Genomic DNA, 15,377 nt, shown 5'->3' with positions numbered 1-15,377 from the left:
GCAGCGTATTAGAAATATTTTTCAAAATTTATAAAAAAATATAGTGTATATGTTGAATACGATTATATGCGCGCCCCATAAATAGGGATTTTCATGAAACTACCAAGTTTGTTGGTAGAGTTGACGGTAGCATTTTTCATAGAATTTTCTGTTCGGCCTCAAAAATCTGTAATTTGAAGGAATTTCCTTATTCCTCCCATGTCTCATGTATCTGTGCCTACAAATATTTATGTAGATTACGCGGGGCAATAGAAATGTTGAAGTTGATGAATGCTACGTCAGAATACATTCGTAGTGCAATCAAGAAGACTTTTGAGGGTCTGACTATTATCAAGATGGATCGTGTTTCCTGGGTAAAATATAATGTTATGGATATGACGCTGATTTTTTATAGAATGAGAAATTACTCTATTTTTTGCAGTTTCCATATCACGTCTATAGATAGATACAATGTCCAATGAACCCTTGTACGAAAGCATAAAAGCAAAATGTAAATTAATGACCGATTAAATATATTTGTAGCGATAAGAAACAACGAAGATTACTGACGACTAAATGGTTTTCGTGGAGTCAGTCTATGTGCATTGGGAATCCTCTTGTAACCGCATCCTGCTGGAGGAACGATTTATGATTGAAACTTTTGGATGTTATAATCATTGTGGACCTATTACTAGTAGTATAAGATGTCCTGCCTCTTTCATCGAAAATACTCTTTGACTTCTGTGGAAGGTACACTCTGTATTGTCAAAGCTATTCTTCGGGTCTAGACTTGATTTTGAATAGATCAAAATTAAGATGTCTGGAGGTGAAAAGAAGAAACGTAGTGGTGGTCGTGGCCAAGGGTGGGAAGAAGCTGGTGCAGAATTTTATCAGGAGAGTTATCCTGCTGCAATCGAGGCAGATCTTCAACAGGCTCTGCAACGGGATCCAGCTCACATTGCAACTTTACTTCCTAGCAAGAAGTCTCGTGTTGGTGAGTCTAAACCATTCTTGAAATCTTCAATGGATGTAAGAACTACCTAATCACTTTTATAAGCTTATCTTCACAGTGTTACAATAGAATCGTGGCTCAAGATAGAGATATCATTCTCTTATCTTTATGATTATCTGATTTCCTGTAATGCCAAGTATCACTACTTAACTGATTCATTATTGTTGGTGATTCAGCCACAACAAAACGTGTCCGCAATGAGCCCAGAACAACTTTGAGAAGACGTACGAGTACACGTTCACGTGGAGCAAGTACAGCCAGAAGAATGTCTATGAATGTCCACGATGCAGCAGTCTCCATGCTTCCTGATTTATCAGAAAATCTTTCAAATGAAGAAAGAACATGGGAAGAGATAATGCAGATAAAAGCTATGCCAGTGTGTATGGCACAAAAGATGCAGTTGAAGAATCAGTTGCAGGTATAGTACAATGAAAATGAATAGTAGTAATTAAAGAATATGTATCATTGAGTTTGATTTAGTATGTCGCAAATAGTGAGTAATAGTTAGCATTTTTATTGATGCCCTGGAACTTGCTTTAGATACCTTATAAGTAGATATTACAAGTACAGACTAGGACAAAATTTTGATTTACTTTTACCAAGAATATATGAGCAAACAGTATTGGGCTTTTATTTCAGAGTGCAACCAAGCTACGTCTTCAAGGCTTTGATCAACTAAAATGGCAACGTCGTAAAGCCTGGCAGGAATTCAGCAGTCGTATAAAGGAGACATACTCGAAGATAGAGTTATGGAATCATAGTCTGAAAAAGATTGGGGGTAACTTCGGTACCGGTATCGTCGCGTATTTCCTGTTCATCAAATGGCTAATGTTTTTGAACATTACTGTTTTCGCCGTTATATTCTTCTTCATCGTCCTGCCAGTGATAGTCTTGGAACCACCAGAAAGTGAGAGCTGCGGTACCTCTGATAACTACAGTATAGCCTGTTGCTCTGAAGCTTACTTAAACTCTACTAACGTGAGTAACAGTGTCATTGAATTGGTGCAAGGTGGAGGCCTTTTAGAGTACACCTTGCTCTTTTATGGAGTATATACCTCTCAGATTTACGGTCTCATTGGAGAAAATGTCTACTATAACCTTCCTCTGGCTTATATCTGTGTGGTTACTGCAGTATTTTTAATGAGCTTAATAGCTATAGTGAGAGCAGCAGCGAAAGGTTTCAAGGAACGTGTTGTGGAAGGTGAGGGCCAGTTTTATCAGTACTGCAATATTATCTTTGGAGGCTGGGATTATTGTATACAAAATGAAAAAAGCGCTAATATAAAGCACAAAGCACTTTATAATGAGATTAAAGCCTTTCTTGAAGCTGAAAAGATGGAGGAGGAACGCCAGAATCGTACACGTGAGGAAAAAATTAAGTTATTCTTGATAAGACTCTTTATAAATCTTTTAGTCATTTCCATTTTGGGTTGTGCTGGAATCTTTTTGTTCTACGTCATTGAATTTTCATTCGGACAAGTGAATCTTCAAACAATTACGAGGTCGCAAGATCTAAGTTACATATCCTTGAATAACATCATTCAGATGGTTTATGAATTCTTACCCTATATTTGTATCGTGGGCTTAAATATGGTGCTGCCTTTCATATTTTACTACCTGGTAGCATTAGAGAATTACAGTCCACTGTTTGTTGTAAGAGTAACTTTAATCAGAACAGTGTTTTTACGTTTGGCGTCTCTAGCCGTGCTTCTCACTAGCTTTTACACAATAGTAACAGTTAAGGTAGAGGAAGATGAGTGCACGAGCTCATCAGGTAGACGTCCAATGTGCTGGGAGACGTTCGTAGGTCAGCAATTCTTTAAGCTGTACCTAACAGACTTTTTCATCCAATTCTTTGTAACCTTCTTCATTAATTTCCCACGATCATTATTGGCGCATCATACGGAGCACAAGATATTGCGCTTTGTAGGTGAACAAGAGTTCAATCTACCCAAGCATGTACTTGATGTTGTCTATTCCCAAACAATTTGTTGGTTAGGTTTGTTTTTTACACCATTGTTACCGTTAATGGCGATTATAGGTACATTTCTTATGTTTTATATAAAAAAGTTTGCTTGTTTGGTAAACTGCACACCAGCTAGTCAAGTCTATCGTGCCAGCAGATCCAATTCACTGTTTATGTTCATACTATTGCTATCCTACGTACTAGCTATCATTCCAGTGAGCTATATAATAGCTGAATTACAACCATCCAAGTCTTGTGGACCTTTTCGAGGCTATGATACAGTTTGGTCGCTGATGATAGAGACTTTTATGCAATTTCCAAATTGGTTACAGTCTACACTTTTCTTCTTGGGTACAGCCGGTTTTGGTATCCCAGCTTTTGTTGTTTTGTCTTTATTACTTTACTATTATTATGCCGTGACTGTGGCCAATAAACATATGGTAACTGTGCTGAAAAATCAGTTGATACTCGAAGGTCATGATAAGCAATTTTTATTGAATAGACTAAGTGCTTTTATTAAACAGCAACAGGATCAAGCAAAGTATCGTCAAGATCAAGCTAACGAGTTAGCAACTTTTACGTAAATCCTTTGTTATTGAATAATAATTTATCATCATTGTTGTATGCTATACAGTGATTGACAGTATTGTTTCATTAATTACACAGCATTTAATTGACAGGACCAAAACAACACATATAGTAGAGATATTCATAAATAACAAAAACACTTACTAGCCATCTGCTCAAATTTTACATGGATAAATAATTTAAATATCGGTTATACCTCAAAGAGGATTTTATTTATTTATACATCCCATGAGAAAAATCCACGCCTTGTATGACAATACTTTTTACCACTTTCATTTTTTTTGCATTCATCATTGCACAAGTTTTGAAAAATTTACAAAAAAGTGATGAAAAGTACGAGTTCTCGCTGGCACAAATTTGTTTTATGATCTTACGGCACGAGCGATCAAACGTGGAGAAAAAAAATTATAATTTAGGTGCTTTCTACATAATTGGACAAAAGTGATAAAATTGCGGACCTATTTTTAGATTAGAATATCACTAGATCTAGCGCGAAATTATCTCAAATTTTGTACATACATATATCGTAACTATTGTATAGTAGTAGTATGTGAAAAATTTGTTCCTGCTTGTCCCCCCTTTTTTTAAAATCAATATTGCAGGCCTATTGATTATAACTGTCCATTTATTCAATCTCTTCGCGTTCATAAGATATTATATACAACGTGTACTTAAATAGTTTAATCCTTTCAGTCACAAAGGTGCTTTAAGTATTATATTCCACGTACAGCTATGTTATTTTATTTTTTGTTAAGAATACATTCTTCTTTATAAATTTAGTTTAACTTATATCTTTAATAGTCATATTAACTATCACGTCACTAAAAGCAAAAGGTATGTAAGCATAGGTTTTTCAGCAAACATACGTCTATTTGCTTTTAGTCGCGTCTTTATCCATAAAAAGGTTAAAACATTATGTGGAAAAAAAGTGCAAGTATAGTATACTCATATTTCTAATATTAAACAAAAAATTTAAAAAACGAAACATTGCGATAACGTGGCCAAAAATTAATTTACTAGAATAATTATTCCATTTTTGATAAAAAAAATACTTTTGTACACATTTTTCTAAGGTCATCTAGAAATTCGTTTAGGGTTGGTGTTTGATAAAATAAAAAGTGACAAGAACAGGAGTGTTCTTCAGGAGAATATGGCCTGAATTTGAAAATGTTCATAAATGTAAAGTATCAAAGAACAAGAAATTTAAAAAAGGAGAAAATTACAGAACGAATTTTAAGAAAATAATGAATCTTTTTTAAAGATGAAAAAAACAGCGCCTATTAAAAATTTTTCAGTTCATCTATATTAGTAGATAATAATGTAAAATGAAAATGGGCGAAGCACATCTAATTAGAATTAATTAAAATGAACCATAAGTTTAAGATTATAATCGTAATTGTGCTAGTCTTATTAATTAATGCATATCTAGTTTATAAACGTAACGCCCATAAACATTGTACATTTTTTAGTGTAAATATGAGACAAGATTTCGTTTATTTTGTTATTTTACATTCTGCTTAAATTAACAAATAGATATCTTGCCCAGTATACAAAAGTAAGTTTTATCATATAAAATATATGTAGTGACGATAAATATAACAATAGATATTATACATAGTCGTAATAAGAATAAACTGATTAAACACTCACTAAAGTGGGTCATTAACGAGTTACCAAATACTGAAAGGTGTTAAATTAAAAAAAGAATACAAATGCTTTAGTTACTTAAAAACCACATTTTATTAAAATATCAAGAACACTTTTGGCATAGAGAATAATATTGTACTCTAATAACCACATTAGTTAACTCTTCGTAGGTTCATCTGTAGAATGCAGCTGCATTTATTAAAAGGAAAAGAAAGAACAAATTTTTACTTATTCATTGGAATACGTTACAAAAGAACGTTTTAAATTTAATAAATTCTTACTAACCGCTTCAGCAATATCTATCCAATCCAAAGCACCAGAAAGGGCATCGTTCCTGGATGGAATTTTATCATAATTCCAATAAGTAAATTCAGAAAATTTTCCTGTACTATAGAGATTCCTGTCGGTATTATTAGCCACTGGTTTTTCATATTCGTAAAACGTGTAACCCGTGTAACCTTTGGGTACCTTTATTTTACGGCCCTGAAGAGGATACCCACGGAACGTTGCTTGTTTGTCTAAGAACCAAAAAAGAAAATTGATTTCGAATTGAAAACTATATATTATTGTAATAGTCGTGCATTTAGGAGTAATTTTATAAATTACTTATATCATACAGAAACTATGTAAAATTACTTGCAAGTTTATAACTCACAATCGTCATTAACCTCACTAATGTAAGGAGTAAAATATTTAGAAACCTTTGCGGTCTCGTCGCCATCTATTTTACAAGGCATCAGGTGTAGTACACTCTCCTTTTCGCTCTCCAATGTTTCTTTTTTGATATGCAGGTGAATCGCCATTATTAAAATTCAGACTCTCGTTTAAAAACACAATGACGTAAACTGGCTAGGACAAATGTCTCAGCTACCACGTCGCACATATCTCTCTTTGTCTCTTAGTAACGCTGTTTGACGAGGATGGATAATTGAAAAGTCTATCTCATTCCCACTACCGAATCGCATAGCTCCGTCTCGTTTCTTATCGGGGTAGTAGCTGTTTTCCTCGTCATAGAGCGTTAGCTGAGAGAGAGAGAGAGAGAGCAAGAGCGTGCGCTCGGACACGAGCAGTCCCCCACCAAGCTCCCTATTGCGCATGAGTGGCCTTGTTAGCGTCTCGCTTACACTCGTGCTGTGCAACAAGGACGCACCGAGCGACACTCTGGTGTCTCGCTCGCACCGTAGTGCTTCTGCGTTGCACGCATAGGCCAAGATACGCGAGCAGGCACGGCTCAATCTTCTCTCTTACCTCACCGCACGGTGACTACCGTTGACACCATTAAAGCGGTTGACTGTACAAGGAACTGCAAAAAGTAAGGTGAGGTTATTCACGTGTCTCACAGTGTATGTTTATAGTTCAAACGCGTGTTTGACGAGTGTGACTTAAACCCAACTCGTTACACATAACGACCGCGGTTGCAGTAGGTTTATCTCGTTACCTACACTTTCTGCACTTTTCAAAAAGTGCAGTCTTATTGGATGATATTTTTAAGTAACCAAAGAGAATCTGCACTTTTTGAAAAGTGCAGAAAGTGTAGATAACAAGAACAGACCTATTGTTGTCACGTTCTACCTTTAGCAAGACCGCTCTAAAGATAATCTAAATTGACAATATAGATATTATTAAAAAATAAGACGATCTTAAGATGAAATTTATCGTAATATCGAAAATATCATCCCGAGCATCGTACTCCTGATAGGCTTAGAAAATTAACTGTAAAGGATATAGAACTGATCATTGATAAATGTTTTAAAATATATTCTTGAAAATTTGACGCTGAACGTATGAATATTTGCTACTGCATACGCCTTCTTTATTGTGTTCAATTGTTAACATTTAAATTATCTACTAAACTATAATGTAGATTCGTGAAACTTATCAATGGATTTATCTTTTATTCTGAGGCAACGGAAATGGGCATAAACATTCATGCGTGTATATTTCGTAACGAGTTAACTGTCGATCACATACTTTCTTATAATCAGCTTATATAGCAAATGATACATTAGTTTGCAATAACTGAACGAAGGTATGATATACTCGTTTTCCCCATTTTTCAATTTTTTTCACACGTGATAAAGTTCTTCATTACTGAACAATGATGTGATAACAAAAGTTTAAACCATTTACAAAATTATATCCTGAATGTCCGGTGAATAGGTTTATATAGCTAAACTTATATCACGATGACAGTCATGACAAATTGGTAGAGCCAATTGAACAAGTTTATTTGGCACTGTCAATGAAAGGCGAAAAACCAAGCCACCATAGTTTTTTTAACCTTAATATGATTCGACGTGAAACAAAATACCATATGATTTTTGTCAAAAGTGCATTAACTTTTCACACAAGTGTTGTAACATCGAAATATTTCTGAAGTTATAGAAACAAAAGGACATAGCGAATGTCATTTATATCAAAGGAATATATCGTAACGAATTAAATCCGATATGATGTTAAACGTTGCGTATCAAATGTCCAACATACAATTCACACAGTAGCGTTACATTTTAATGGTGTAGTAATAAATGACACCATGCCAATGAAAACCACATTTACAGAGCCCTTTCGTACATGTTTAAACTTTTGACCTTTTGCGAGCGATAGCATCTTCGACAGCTTTAAGCTGCTTAAGTAATTCTTCACGTCGAGAACTTGCTTTCTTTGCAGCCTTAGCAGCTGCTGCGGCAACACTTGCTTTACTTTCTGCTCCATGCGGTGGCGAATCAATCGCTGCTCTCTTCTTTCCAGCTATCACAGCACTACGGTCGACTTTCTTCACTGCAGGCACGTTATTTGATGGTTTTAATGAAAGTTTTATTTGTTGCTTCGTGTCACTCAATTTAAGAGTGTCAATACTCTTAGATTCTTTGCGCATCGCTGACGGTGACATTCCTTTCTTTCTGCGACTTTCAGTGGATGATGAAGAATAGCTGGACTCGGTCGTATCGCTGCTGCTTCCGCTAGTATCCGATCCTGAACTGCTTCGCGATGATCTATAATAAATAAATAATATTCCTTATAATGCATAAACGTACATTTTTTTGATATTTATATTCCTTTATCTTTTTACTGTATACAAAAGCTAACACAAACATTTATTAAAAGATTTATTCTTTCAAATATTTTATTTTTTTACTTATTACTGTTTTATTAGTGAAAGCTATACAAAAATAATAATACCTTGATCTAGATCGATTTTTGATGCCCTTGGTTACTGCAGTTGCTACAATTGACGTCTTATCTCTGCCTTTCTCATGATGTCGGTGATGAGAAGAAAGCGGACTTGGTGCTGGAGGATTGAGACCAGCGCGTCGATGAAGAGTGGCGGTTGTTGGGGATATGGAACCCTTGGGTGGACGAGGAGAAGGTGCAGGTGGATTCATTAGCATGGCCCCTCGTTGAGTAGCTGCAGGAACAGTCACTGCTCCTGTCGCCGACCCAGGTGCTACACCCGAAGATATTATAGCGGGTGTTGGACCTGGCGGCGAGTTTGGAGCTGCTTTTCCTTTAGCGCTCATCCGAGATCTTGAAGGAGGGGACGGAGAACGGGACCTGGATAAGGAGTCATAAGAGCTGTAGCTAGATCGGCTCGAACTACGGCTAGAACTAGAAGAGAGTATATATATAAGCATTTTAATGTATAGAGAAGTAGCGACATTGGGTTATTTAACGCTAACATAAGCAGCTTTAACTACAGTTCCCCAACAGTCTCAAGTTCTCTTACTTGTTAATAAAAATTCTTACCTGGTAGATGAATATGAAGAACCCGATGAATATGACTGTCTTCGTGGTCTTCTAGAAGATGTTGGATTACGCCGTACTGCACTAGGAGACTTTCTACGCATCCAGGGATCCGCCCATTCGTCGCCTCTTCCTCTTTCAGCTACCGGTGGTTCCTCTTCCCTCCAGGGCTTATTTGGTGGAATGCGTTCAACTATGACCTCTCTCGACGGTCGTTTATGTTTCTTCTCGTATTTTTCATAGTACTCGCGTTGTTCTCTGTCGCGCTCACGTTCCCTTTCTCTTTCACGATCACGAGAATGCGGTGGAGGAGAGACAGAATGTGGTGCGCCTCTCGGCACTGGATGATAATCAAGGCGTTCTCTGTAGTCGGCACCAGGGCGAATTTCTGCTTTGTAGTGCACCCGCCTGTAATATATTGTTATTACTTAATTATTATTGTCCTTGTACTTTCCTTACTATCATCCATCAGTAAGACATTATAAAATACAAACTGATTCACGGGTGACGGACCATCGAAGTAGTTAATCATTTGAATTTATAAAGCAACTTCTTCAAATACAGCAGCAATATTTTTTCTACAAACCTGGCAATGCCTCGGTATTATACCTTATGCACTTATGACCAAAAAAAAAGAAAATTCGTACATTCTCGATATTATACCCGAATTTCTGGAATTCTTGATATGATATCGTTTGATAATTATTGACTTTTAGGTCATCATTGATGTTAGGACTGCGTCTAATGTGGGTCGTAATCTAATGTTTCTTTTTTGATTCATCAAAAGGGTAATAAATAGCCTTCTCAGTAGCGATTGAGTTTTCAATTATAAATTGTTGAATAAAAATGTTGTTACCTGTAATATTCGGGCGGGGCTGTTGAGGGCGGATAATAGCTTTCGGTTTCCTCAATGAAGCGTTCAGGCGTCCCTCCTCTAGGAAGCGGTGCCCTACGTGGTACCTCTCGAGCTGGCCATCGTTCTACAGGAGGTTCTGGAGTTGCAGGACGTACGTAATATCCGGCTTCACGATCCAATTCGTCTTGGCCTAGGCTCAGGTTCATTTTCTTTTCTTCGAAGTCCATATCAGATTCCTTGCGCTTGTTGGCTTTGCGCATCATCTATGTTGCATTGAATATAAAGTCAATAACATTTTTCTTATAATGTAGAGTAACAAAGATGTGCTTTTCGTTATATAAGTTCATTTTTCATAATTGGAGATTTGAGGAATAGCGTTAGGGGCGGAACGCATTGTGATTCTTCAACTGTCACAGCCAGTATTCGGTCAGGTTTCATGGCATTGTTCCCATACAATGAATTAGACGAGGCTAGTACAACCTTCATTGTCAGCATTGCCCTCTCCCCGCAAGCAAAGAAAAATTGAGGTTCCACTGTATGTACAGTGCAACCTCATTAATGGAACTATCGATGCATTAGGACTTTGAAAAGTGAGGATACTGTCACGCCTATCGGGCAAAATTATGACTATTTTGAAAAGCAGTTCCGTCTAACAGTTCATATGTACACACACACGCACGCACGCGCAATATACAGCTCTTCAAGTATCTTTTTCGAAGATCCCTATCGTCATTTGTAAAACGTATGACCCTTTCTATCCAAAATGCATGCAACAACAGAAGTTGCATAGTAGGTAGAATATTCACTGCTGCGACGACTAAATCCGTTTGCCAAACTAAATCTCTATCCAAAGTACATTACTTAGAGGTTAGTGCCAGACACATTACTAATAGCCAGATAATCCTTCACGGCCAAGACTCCCGTGATGTCGATAATCTCACTAAAACTACGGATAAATTTCAAACGAGTAGTCACAAAATTATGAATGAATGGTTATTAACCTAAAAACCCAAAGTTACATGTAATAAATCTTTTTGCAAGTGTATAATATCTATAGTATTTTTTTATACAGTCAATGTAAATGAACCGCGGCATCCATATCGGTCACAAATTTTAATTCCGTATCCGCCTGTGTCAGATCCTTTCATATTATATACTCATTTTCTTGAGTCGAAACGGGACGTGTTCAATCAGGCCATTTTTAAATTATATGCACATACATCTACCTTTTTCTTTTACTTCTTTTCGAATAATTTCTCACCCCAATATCTTACTTATTCATTGCGCTTCTTGCAATTTTTACAAATTCCCGAAATATCGACCAGTACTTTTGACCAAACGATTACTCATTAACACTAGACGGTCTTTGAAAGTTTAACAACTTCAATAAACAGAAAAACTGACCTCTTTTGCGTGTCTCAGTCCACGTTCCCATGCAGATTCAGTTGGCACTTCCTCGACTTTAGGTGTGTGTGGTGGAGCACCATATACGTGCAACGGTCGAACTATACTAGGTCTCTCTATGTGCGGCCTGAATTCATGTGGACCGGATGCATGTGGTGGATAGGCCATCGGCCGTACCATGTCGAACATGGTATAGTTACCCTTGTCAGTAACTCCTGGATGCAAAAATCTACAGCTGACGCCCCACGTGCACTGACCTCTGTTATAGAAACGACACACTGGTCTTGGCTCTGTTTCCTCAGGTCGAGCATCTTCTCCATCGCTTAGCTCTCCTTCTTCTAATTCAGATTCGACTTTTTCACCATCTTCTTCGCCCTCTTCCTTCTCATTCATCTCCCCTAATTCTTTACATTTACTCTTATCTTTATCTGCTGCCTCGGTCCGGAAATCCTTCTTCGTTTCCTTAGACTCTTTCGCCGTTAATACATCAGTTTCACCTACGGAAATTAAACAGTTTGAATTGACTGAATAAATTATATATGATACTGCAAAGTATTCGTATTACAAGACAAATTTTTGTATGGTACGAGAGCGCTATAAGATCCATAGCAAATAACACCTAGTTCTTTAAATATCTGTCAAACAGTGGCTTTTACCGTATCAAATTTAAATATCTACCAAAATTGGACTCCCAAAACCTATCTGTGACGAAGAAATAACAAATAAATTTGTAAATTTGACCGTTTGATCTAAGTGCGAACATTTATACGATCTATAAAGTTTGACATCACTGGTTTGATGGTTAGTTTGTAATTTTCTGTTATTACCAATGACATTAGTGGTTATAACAAGATTCGATATCATTTTATAAATTCAGTAAAAATCATGTTAATAATAGAGTTACCATCTTCTCGTTCGTCCTTCCACTGTCCATCAGCTTCGAAATCCAGTTGTTCGCTTTCTTCCGCCAAGCTAGCAGGAGCACTTTTTCCTTCATTTTCTTTTTTTTCTTCTGCGCTACGTTGCGACTCTCTATCTCGGTCTCTGTCTCTACCGGGTTCAAAATTAGTTTGTGGTTCCGGATCAGGTTCATCAACGCCGTCCATACTATCTAAATCAGACACGTCAGACAAGTCTTCACCATGCGTTATAGGCATCGATTTGACTTTGGACGAGACTTCAGGTTCGTCCTCAATATCCCCATCCGAGATTTGTTCTCCTCCTAGTTCGTTGAAGGCATTTTTCTTAGTTACAGGTGAACGAGAGGTAGAGCGCTTGTCGAAATTCCTATCATTTTCATACAATGTCGATCCTGACTTAAACATGTTGGGTGAATTTCGTTCAGAGCTTAAGGGTTTTCCGATATTGTAACCCGATCGTGGATGCTTGGGCGAACTATGATTTGATTGCGGGCTTTTTGAAGGTTCCCGTCGTGATTCTACGTTTCTGTAAGATGGTGAATTCGGTGATACGTCTCTTGATCTTGGTGAAGCTGGACCGGACACGTATGATTTTGGTGTCATTGGACCCGAATGATCAGAACGTGGCGAATCTAATGAGTTTCCATGGGAACGATAAGACTTTGAAGATGTAGGGTCCGATTTGATTGAGCTTGGATTTGATCTTGGCGAGTCAGGCTCGCTTGGCGATTTTGGAGATTTAGGCGACATTGGACCTGACCTCGACGACTTTGGTGATGCTATGCCTGTTCTCAACGATCTAGGAGAATCCCGTCCCGACAGTTGAGGAGATACTGTCTTTCCTCTGGATGATACGGAACTGGTTGGAGATTTTGGACGTGAATGAGACGAGCGTCGTGAAAATTGGGACGGAATTGAACCGTCCGGCGTGATAATTCGACTTCGGCGACCATTATAATCCTCCGATGATGAACTCTCCGATGCGGAATCAGACATGGTTCCACGAATCTTAGCCTGTGAACAAGCAATTCCGTTAGTATTGACGTTAACTACGTCATAAGCATATAACATTGGGGCTGTGGCTGTCCCATTCCTGAAACGTTAATTTTTCTTATCCAGTGTTTTATATCTAAACATACCTACCAGACATAGCACAATGAATGCTACATCAGTAGTGTCGCAGGGCTTACCTGTATCAAAAAGAGCCCATGCAGTATTCGCTCTTGAGGGCGTTATGCACGCGATCGGATCCATGTCAAACATTTTTATACCACGTTTCAAACTTTTGTTTACTTTTAGAACTTTATACTCAACTGAACTTTCACAGGTACAATGAAAACTTTCTTTTTTTTGTTTTCGCTTGTTTCAGAGCGGTTTTAGTTTCTTATTTAACTCTTGACTCGAACACAACACAAACTAAGAAAAACTGTTAAACTGTGAACTGTCTGTATTGCACTAGGTACTAGAGCGATTGAACTTTCAACCTGAAAGAAGGGTTTTTGGACAACTCGGGTGATATATCAAGAAAAATTTGGATCAATGTACTTTAGGATGTTTAAGAGAAAGGAATGTACCAGGGTAAAAAAATATTATCATTGACAAAGATTACACTTGAGCAAATATACTGCGTTTCTGGTTATGAAAGAAACGTTTTAATGAATAAGGTTGCCACTGCAACAGTATCGACTACAGTGACTTTAAATTTTGATATTATTGCAAGAATATAATACCTCTTGATATATTGAAATTTTCTATGCTTTAAATACTTCTTATCTTGATGAATTCAAATATGTACATGTTTGTATTCGCAATGATCTTTTAGAATTATTTATATTAATTATGAAATTAAATATTAAAAAAATATTCCATTATTGTTCATTGCAAATTATAAACTTAGCTATTTTTTAATTAATAAATTGATAAAAGAAAGCTCTGTTTTTATTATCCATGGGTAAGATAAAAAATAAGGCAATAAAAAAGTTTGAACTATGATCTACTCTATTGGAAACATTATTATGGTATCTCAATTATAGTAATCAAGATAAAAATTGTAAATTTAGGTAAGTAAAAAAAAATATTGACTAAAAAATCAAGTTATTAAATTGAAATGCAATTATGTAATGCGTTAAGGCTGAGTAACTAAGTATATGTTGTAAGTCTAATTGTTTTAATATAAGATCATAGAACAAAAATGGCAATGTTTTTAGAAATTTAGTAAAACAAATAGACAATTCACAAAATTATATATTCATACCAGTATAAATGAAAGACAGTTATTCACAAAAATTAAATGTTTAAAAAAGTTGGCATCAAAGCAACAGAAAATATAATATCAATATTTAACTATTTTAAACAAAAAACAAAAATTTTTAAACTCAATTATATAACAAACAAAAATTGGTGCAATACCAACGACTTAATAATAATACGAGTATGTTGAGATAGTGGTACAAAAAAATATAAAATAGGTACAATCATGTACTTTGACAAATGATACAATACGAATCAAATATACGGTATCGATGTTGAATCTAATAAATCCTGAAAGTAACTTATATAAAAATCTGTTAAATTAACTATATCGATGAAATAAGATACAAAGGCATAGAATATTTTTTTATATGGTTCTTTCATGTATCGACGAGGTTATAAGTAATACCTCTGTCAATGGCTGCCATCGATACTGTTATTAAGTGATTACACCTATACGAAATTCTAAATGATTAATGATTAAACGAAAATCACTGTGAAGAATTTATGGAATGTCAACCTTACCTTACTTGTGCGTCTGCCTGAGGGCCTCTGTAGGTCTCAAGGCTCCAACGCTCAAGACGGCCGGCGTCACCCGAGATGGTGCACACAGACTAGATATTCTGGGCGTCACCCTTCTCCCGTGCTCAAAAGAACGTTCCACTTACAATCCGACTCTTCTAGAAGAGTTGTGATCAGCTTGTGAACAATAAATATGCCGGCTAGGGTACGCTACTACTCACGATTGATAAACGAATACAAAAATGCTCGACACAGTGTAAGAATTGCCACCATTAGCTCGTTCATTAAAATTGAGACACGAACTAAATATTTAGTGAAGATAGATGGGCGCTTTTCCTTACTTCCTTTTCTTATGGCTGTATACCCAATGGGAGACATGTGTCCGATGGGCGGTTTTCATGACCGCAAAGATGACCGAACCGACACGTATTAAAACCGTATAAAGTGCTTTTCCATTTACCGAAGTTGTTTCGACAAATTCAAAGCAGC

The 15,377-nt window shown here is 36.6% G+C and overlaps 3 protein-coding genes across 10 annotated transcripts; 1 reads left to right on the top strand and 2 right to left on the bottom strand.

Annotated features, from left to right (window-relative positions):
* Positions 1-85: 85 nt before the first annotated feature.
* Positions 86-5,277, top strand: LOC107272843 (transmembrane channel-like protein 7). 2 transcript variants are annotated; one of them, XM_025090403.1, is made up of 5 exons: positions 86-353; positions 523-729; positions 796-973; positions 1,168-1,409; positions 1,631-5,277. In XM_025090403.1, the coding sequence occupies exons 3-5, from the start codon at positions 796-798 to the stop codon at positions 3,539-3,541; spliced, it is 2,331 nt and encodes a 776-aa protein (XP_024946171.1). In that variant the 5' UTR covers positions 86-353; positions 523-729; the 3' UTR covers positions 3,542-5,277. The 2 variants fall into 2 exon arrangements, with proteins under 2 accessions (XP_024946171.1, XP_015605897.1); XM_015750411.2 differs by having other exon boundaries at positions 422-973.
* On the bottom strand, positions 5,262-6,203 carry LOC107272837 (ribonuclease H2 subunit C). The gene is made up of 3 exons (XM_015750389.2): positions 5,848-6,203; positions 5,478-5,710; positions 5,262-5,381 (listed from the first exon to the last, which is right to left on the bottom strand). Exons 1-3 carry the CDS (start codon positions 5,993-5,995, stop codon positions 5,349-5,351), a joined length of 414 nt encoding a protein of 137 aa, XP_015605875.1. The 5' UTR covers positions 5,996-6,203; the 3' UTR covers positions 5,262-5,348.
* Positions 6,204-6,933: 730 nt separating this feature from the next.
* LOC107272816 (zinc finger CCCH domain-containing protein 18) lies at positions 6,934-15,196 on the bottom strand. 7 transcript variants are annotated; one of them, XM_015750349.2, is made up of 8 exons: positions 14,892-15,195; positions 13,307-13,600; positions 12,101-13,130; positions 11,197-11,693; positions 9,793-10,055; positions 8,940-9,344; positions 8,376-8,801; positions 6,934-8,188 (listed from the first exon to the last, which is right to left on the bottom strand). In XM_015750349.2, the coding sequence occupies exons 3-8, from the start codon at positions 13,110-13,112 to the stop codon at positions 7,771-7,773; spliced, it is 3,021 nt and encodes a 1,006-aa protein (XP_015605835.1). In that variant the 5' UTR covers positions 13,113-13,130; positions 13,307-13,600; positions 14,892-15,195; the 3' UTR covers positions 6,934-7,770. The 7 variants fall into 7 exon arrangements, with proteins under 7 accessions (XP_015605835.1, XP_024946153.1, XP_015605854.1 ...); XM_025090385.1 differs by having other exon boundaries at positions 14,897-15,195; XM_015750368.2 differs by lacking the exon at positions 13,307-13,600 and having other exon boundaries at positions 14,892-15,043; positions 15,110-15,185.
* Positions 15,197-15,377: the final 181 nt, after the last annotated feature.

The sequence above is a fragment of the Cephus cinctus genome, unplaced genomic scaffold (assembly GCF_000341935.2).
Source record: "Cephus cinctus unplaced genomic scaffold, Ccin1 Ccin1_scaffold0087, whole genome shotgun sequence".
In the NCBI taxonomy this organism is placed as follows: domain Eukaryota; kingdom Metazoa; phylum Arthropoda; class Insecta; order Hymenoptera; family Cephidae; genus Cephus; species Cephus cinctus.
This window is presented reverse-complemented; position numbering and strand designations above follow the sequence as displayed.

Bases quoted from the DNA above. Each gene is read 5' to 3' on its own strand.
- LOC107272843 (XM_025090403.1), top strand. From the start codon at position 796: ATGTCTGGAGGTGAAAAGAAGAAACGTAGTGGTGGTCGTGGCCAAGGG. The intron at 974-1,167 runs GTGAGTCTAAAC...TTGGTGATTCAG, and splicing joins TAGCAAGAAGTCTCGTGTTG to CCACAACAAAACGTGTCCGC. The intron at 1,410-1,630 runs GTATAGTACAAT...CTTTTATTTCAG, and splicing joins AGTTGAAGAATCAGTTGCAG to AGTGCAACCAAGCTACGTCT.
- LOC107272816 (XM_015750349.2), bottom strand. From the start codon at position 13,112: ATGTCTGATTCCGCATCGGAGAGTTCATCATCGGAGGATTATAATGGT. The intron at 8,802-8,939 runs GTAAGAATTTTT...ACTCTCTTCTAG, and splicing joins TCTTCATATTCATCTACCAG to TTCTAGCCGTAGTTCGAGCC. The intron at 8,189-8,375 runs GTATTATTATTT...TATTTATTATAG, and splicing joins AAAAATCGATCTAGATCAAG to ATCATCGCGAAGCAGTTCAG.
- LOC107272837 (XM_015750389.2), bottom strand. From the start codon at position 5,995: ATGGCGATTCACCTGCATATCAAAAAAGAAACATTGGAGAGCGAAAAG. The intron at 5,711-5,847 runs GTGAGTTATAAA...TTTGGTTCTTAG, and splicing joins TAGTGAGGTTAATGACGATT to ACAAACAAGCAACGTTCCGT. The intron at 5,382-5,477 runs GTTAGTAAGAAT...TAATAAATGCAG, and splicing joins GGATAGATATTGCTGAAGCG to CTGCATTCTACAGATGAACC.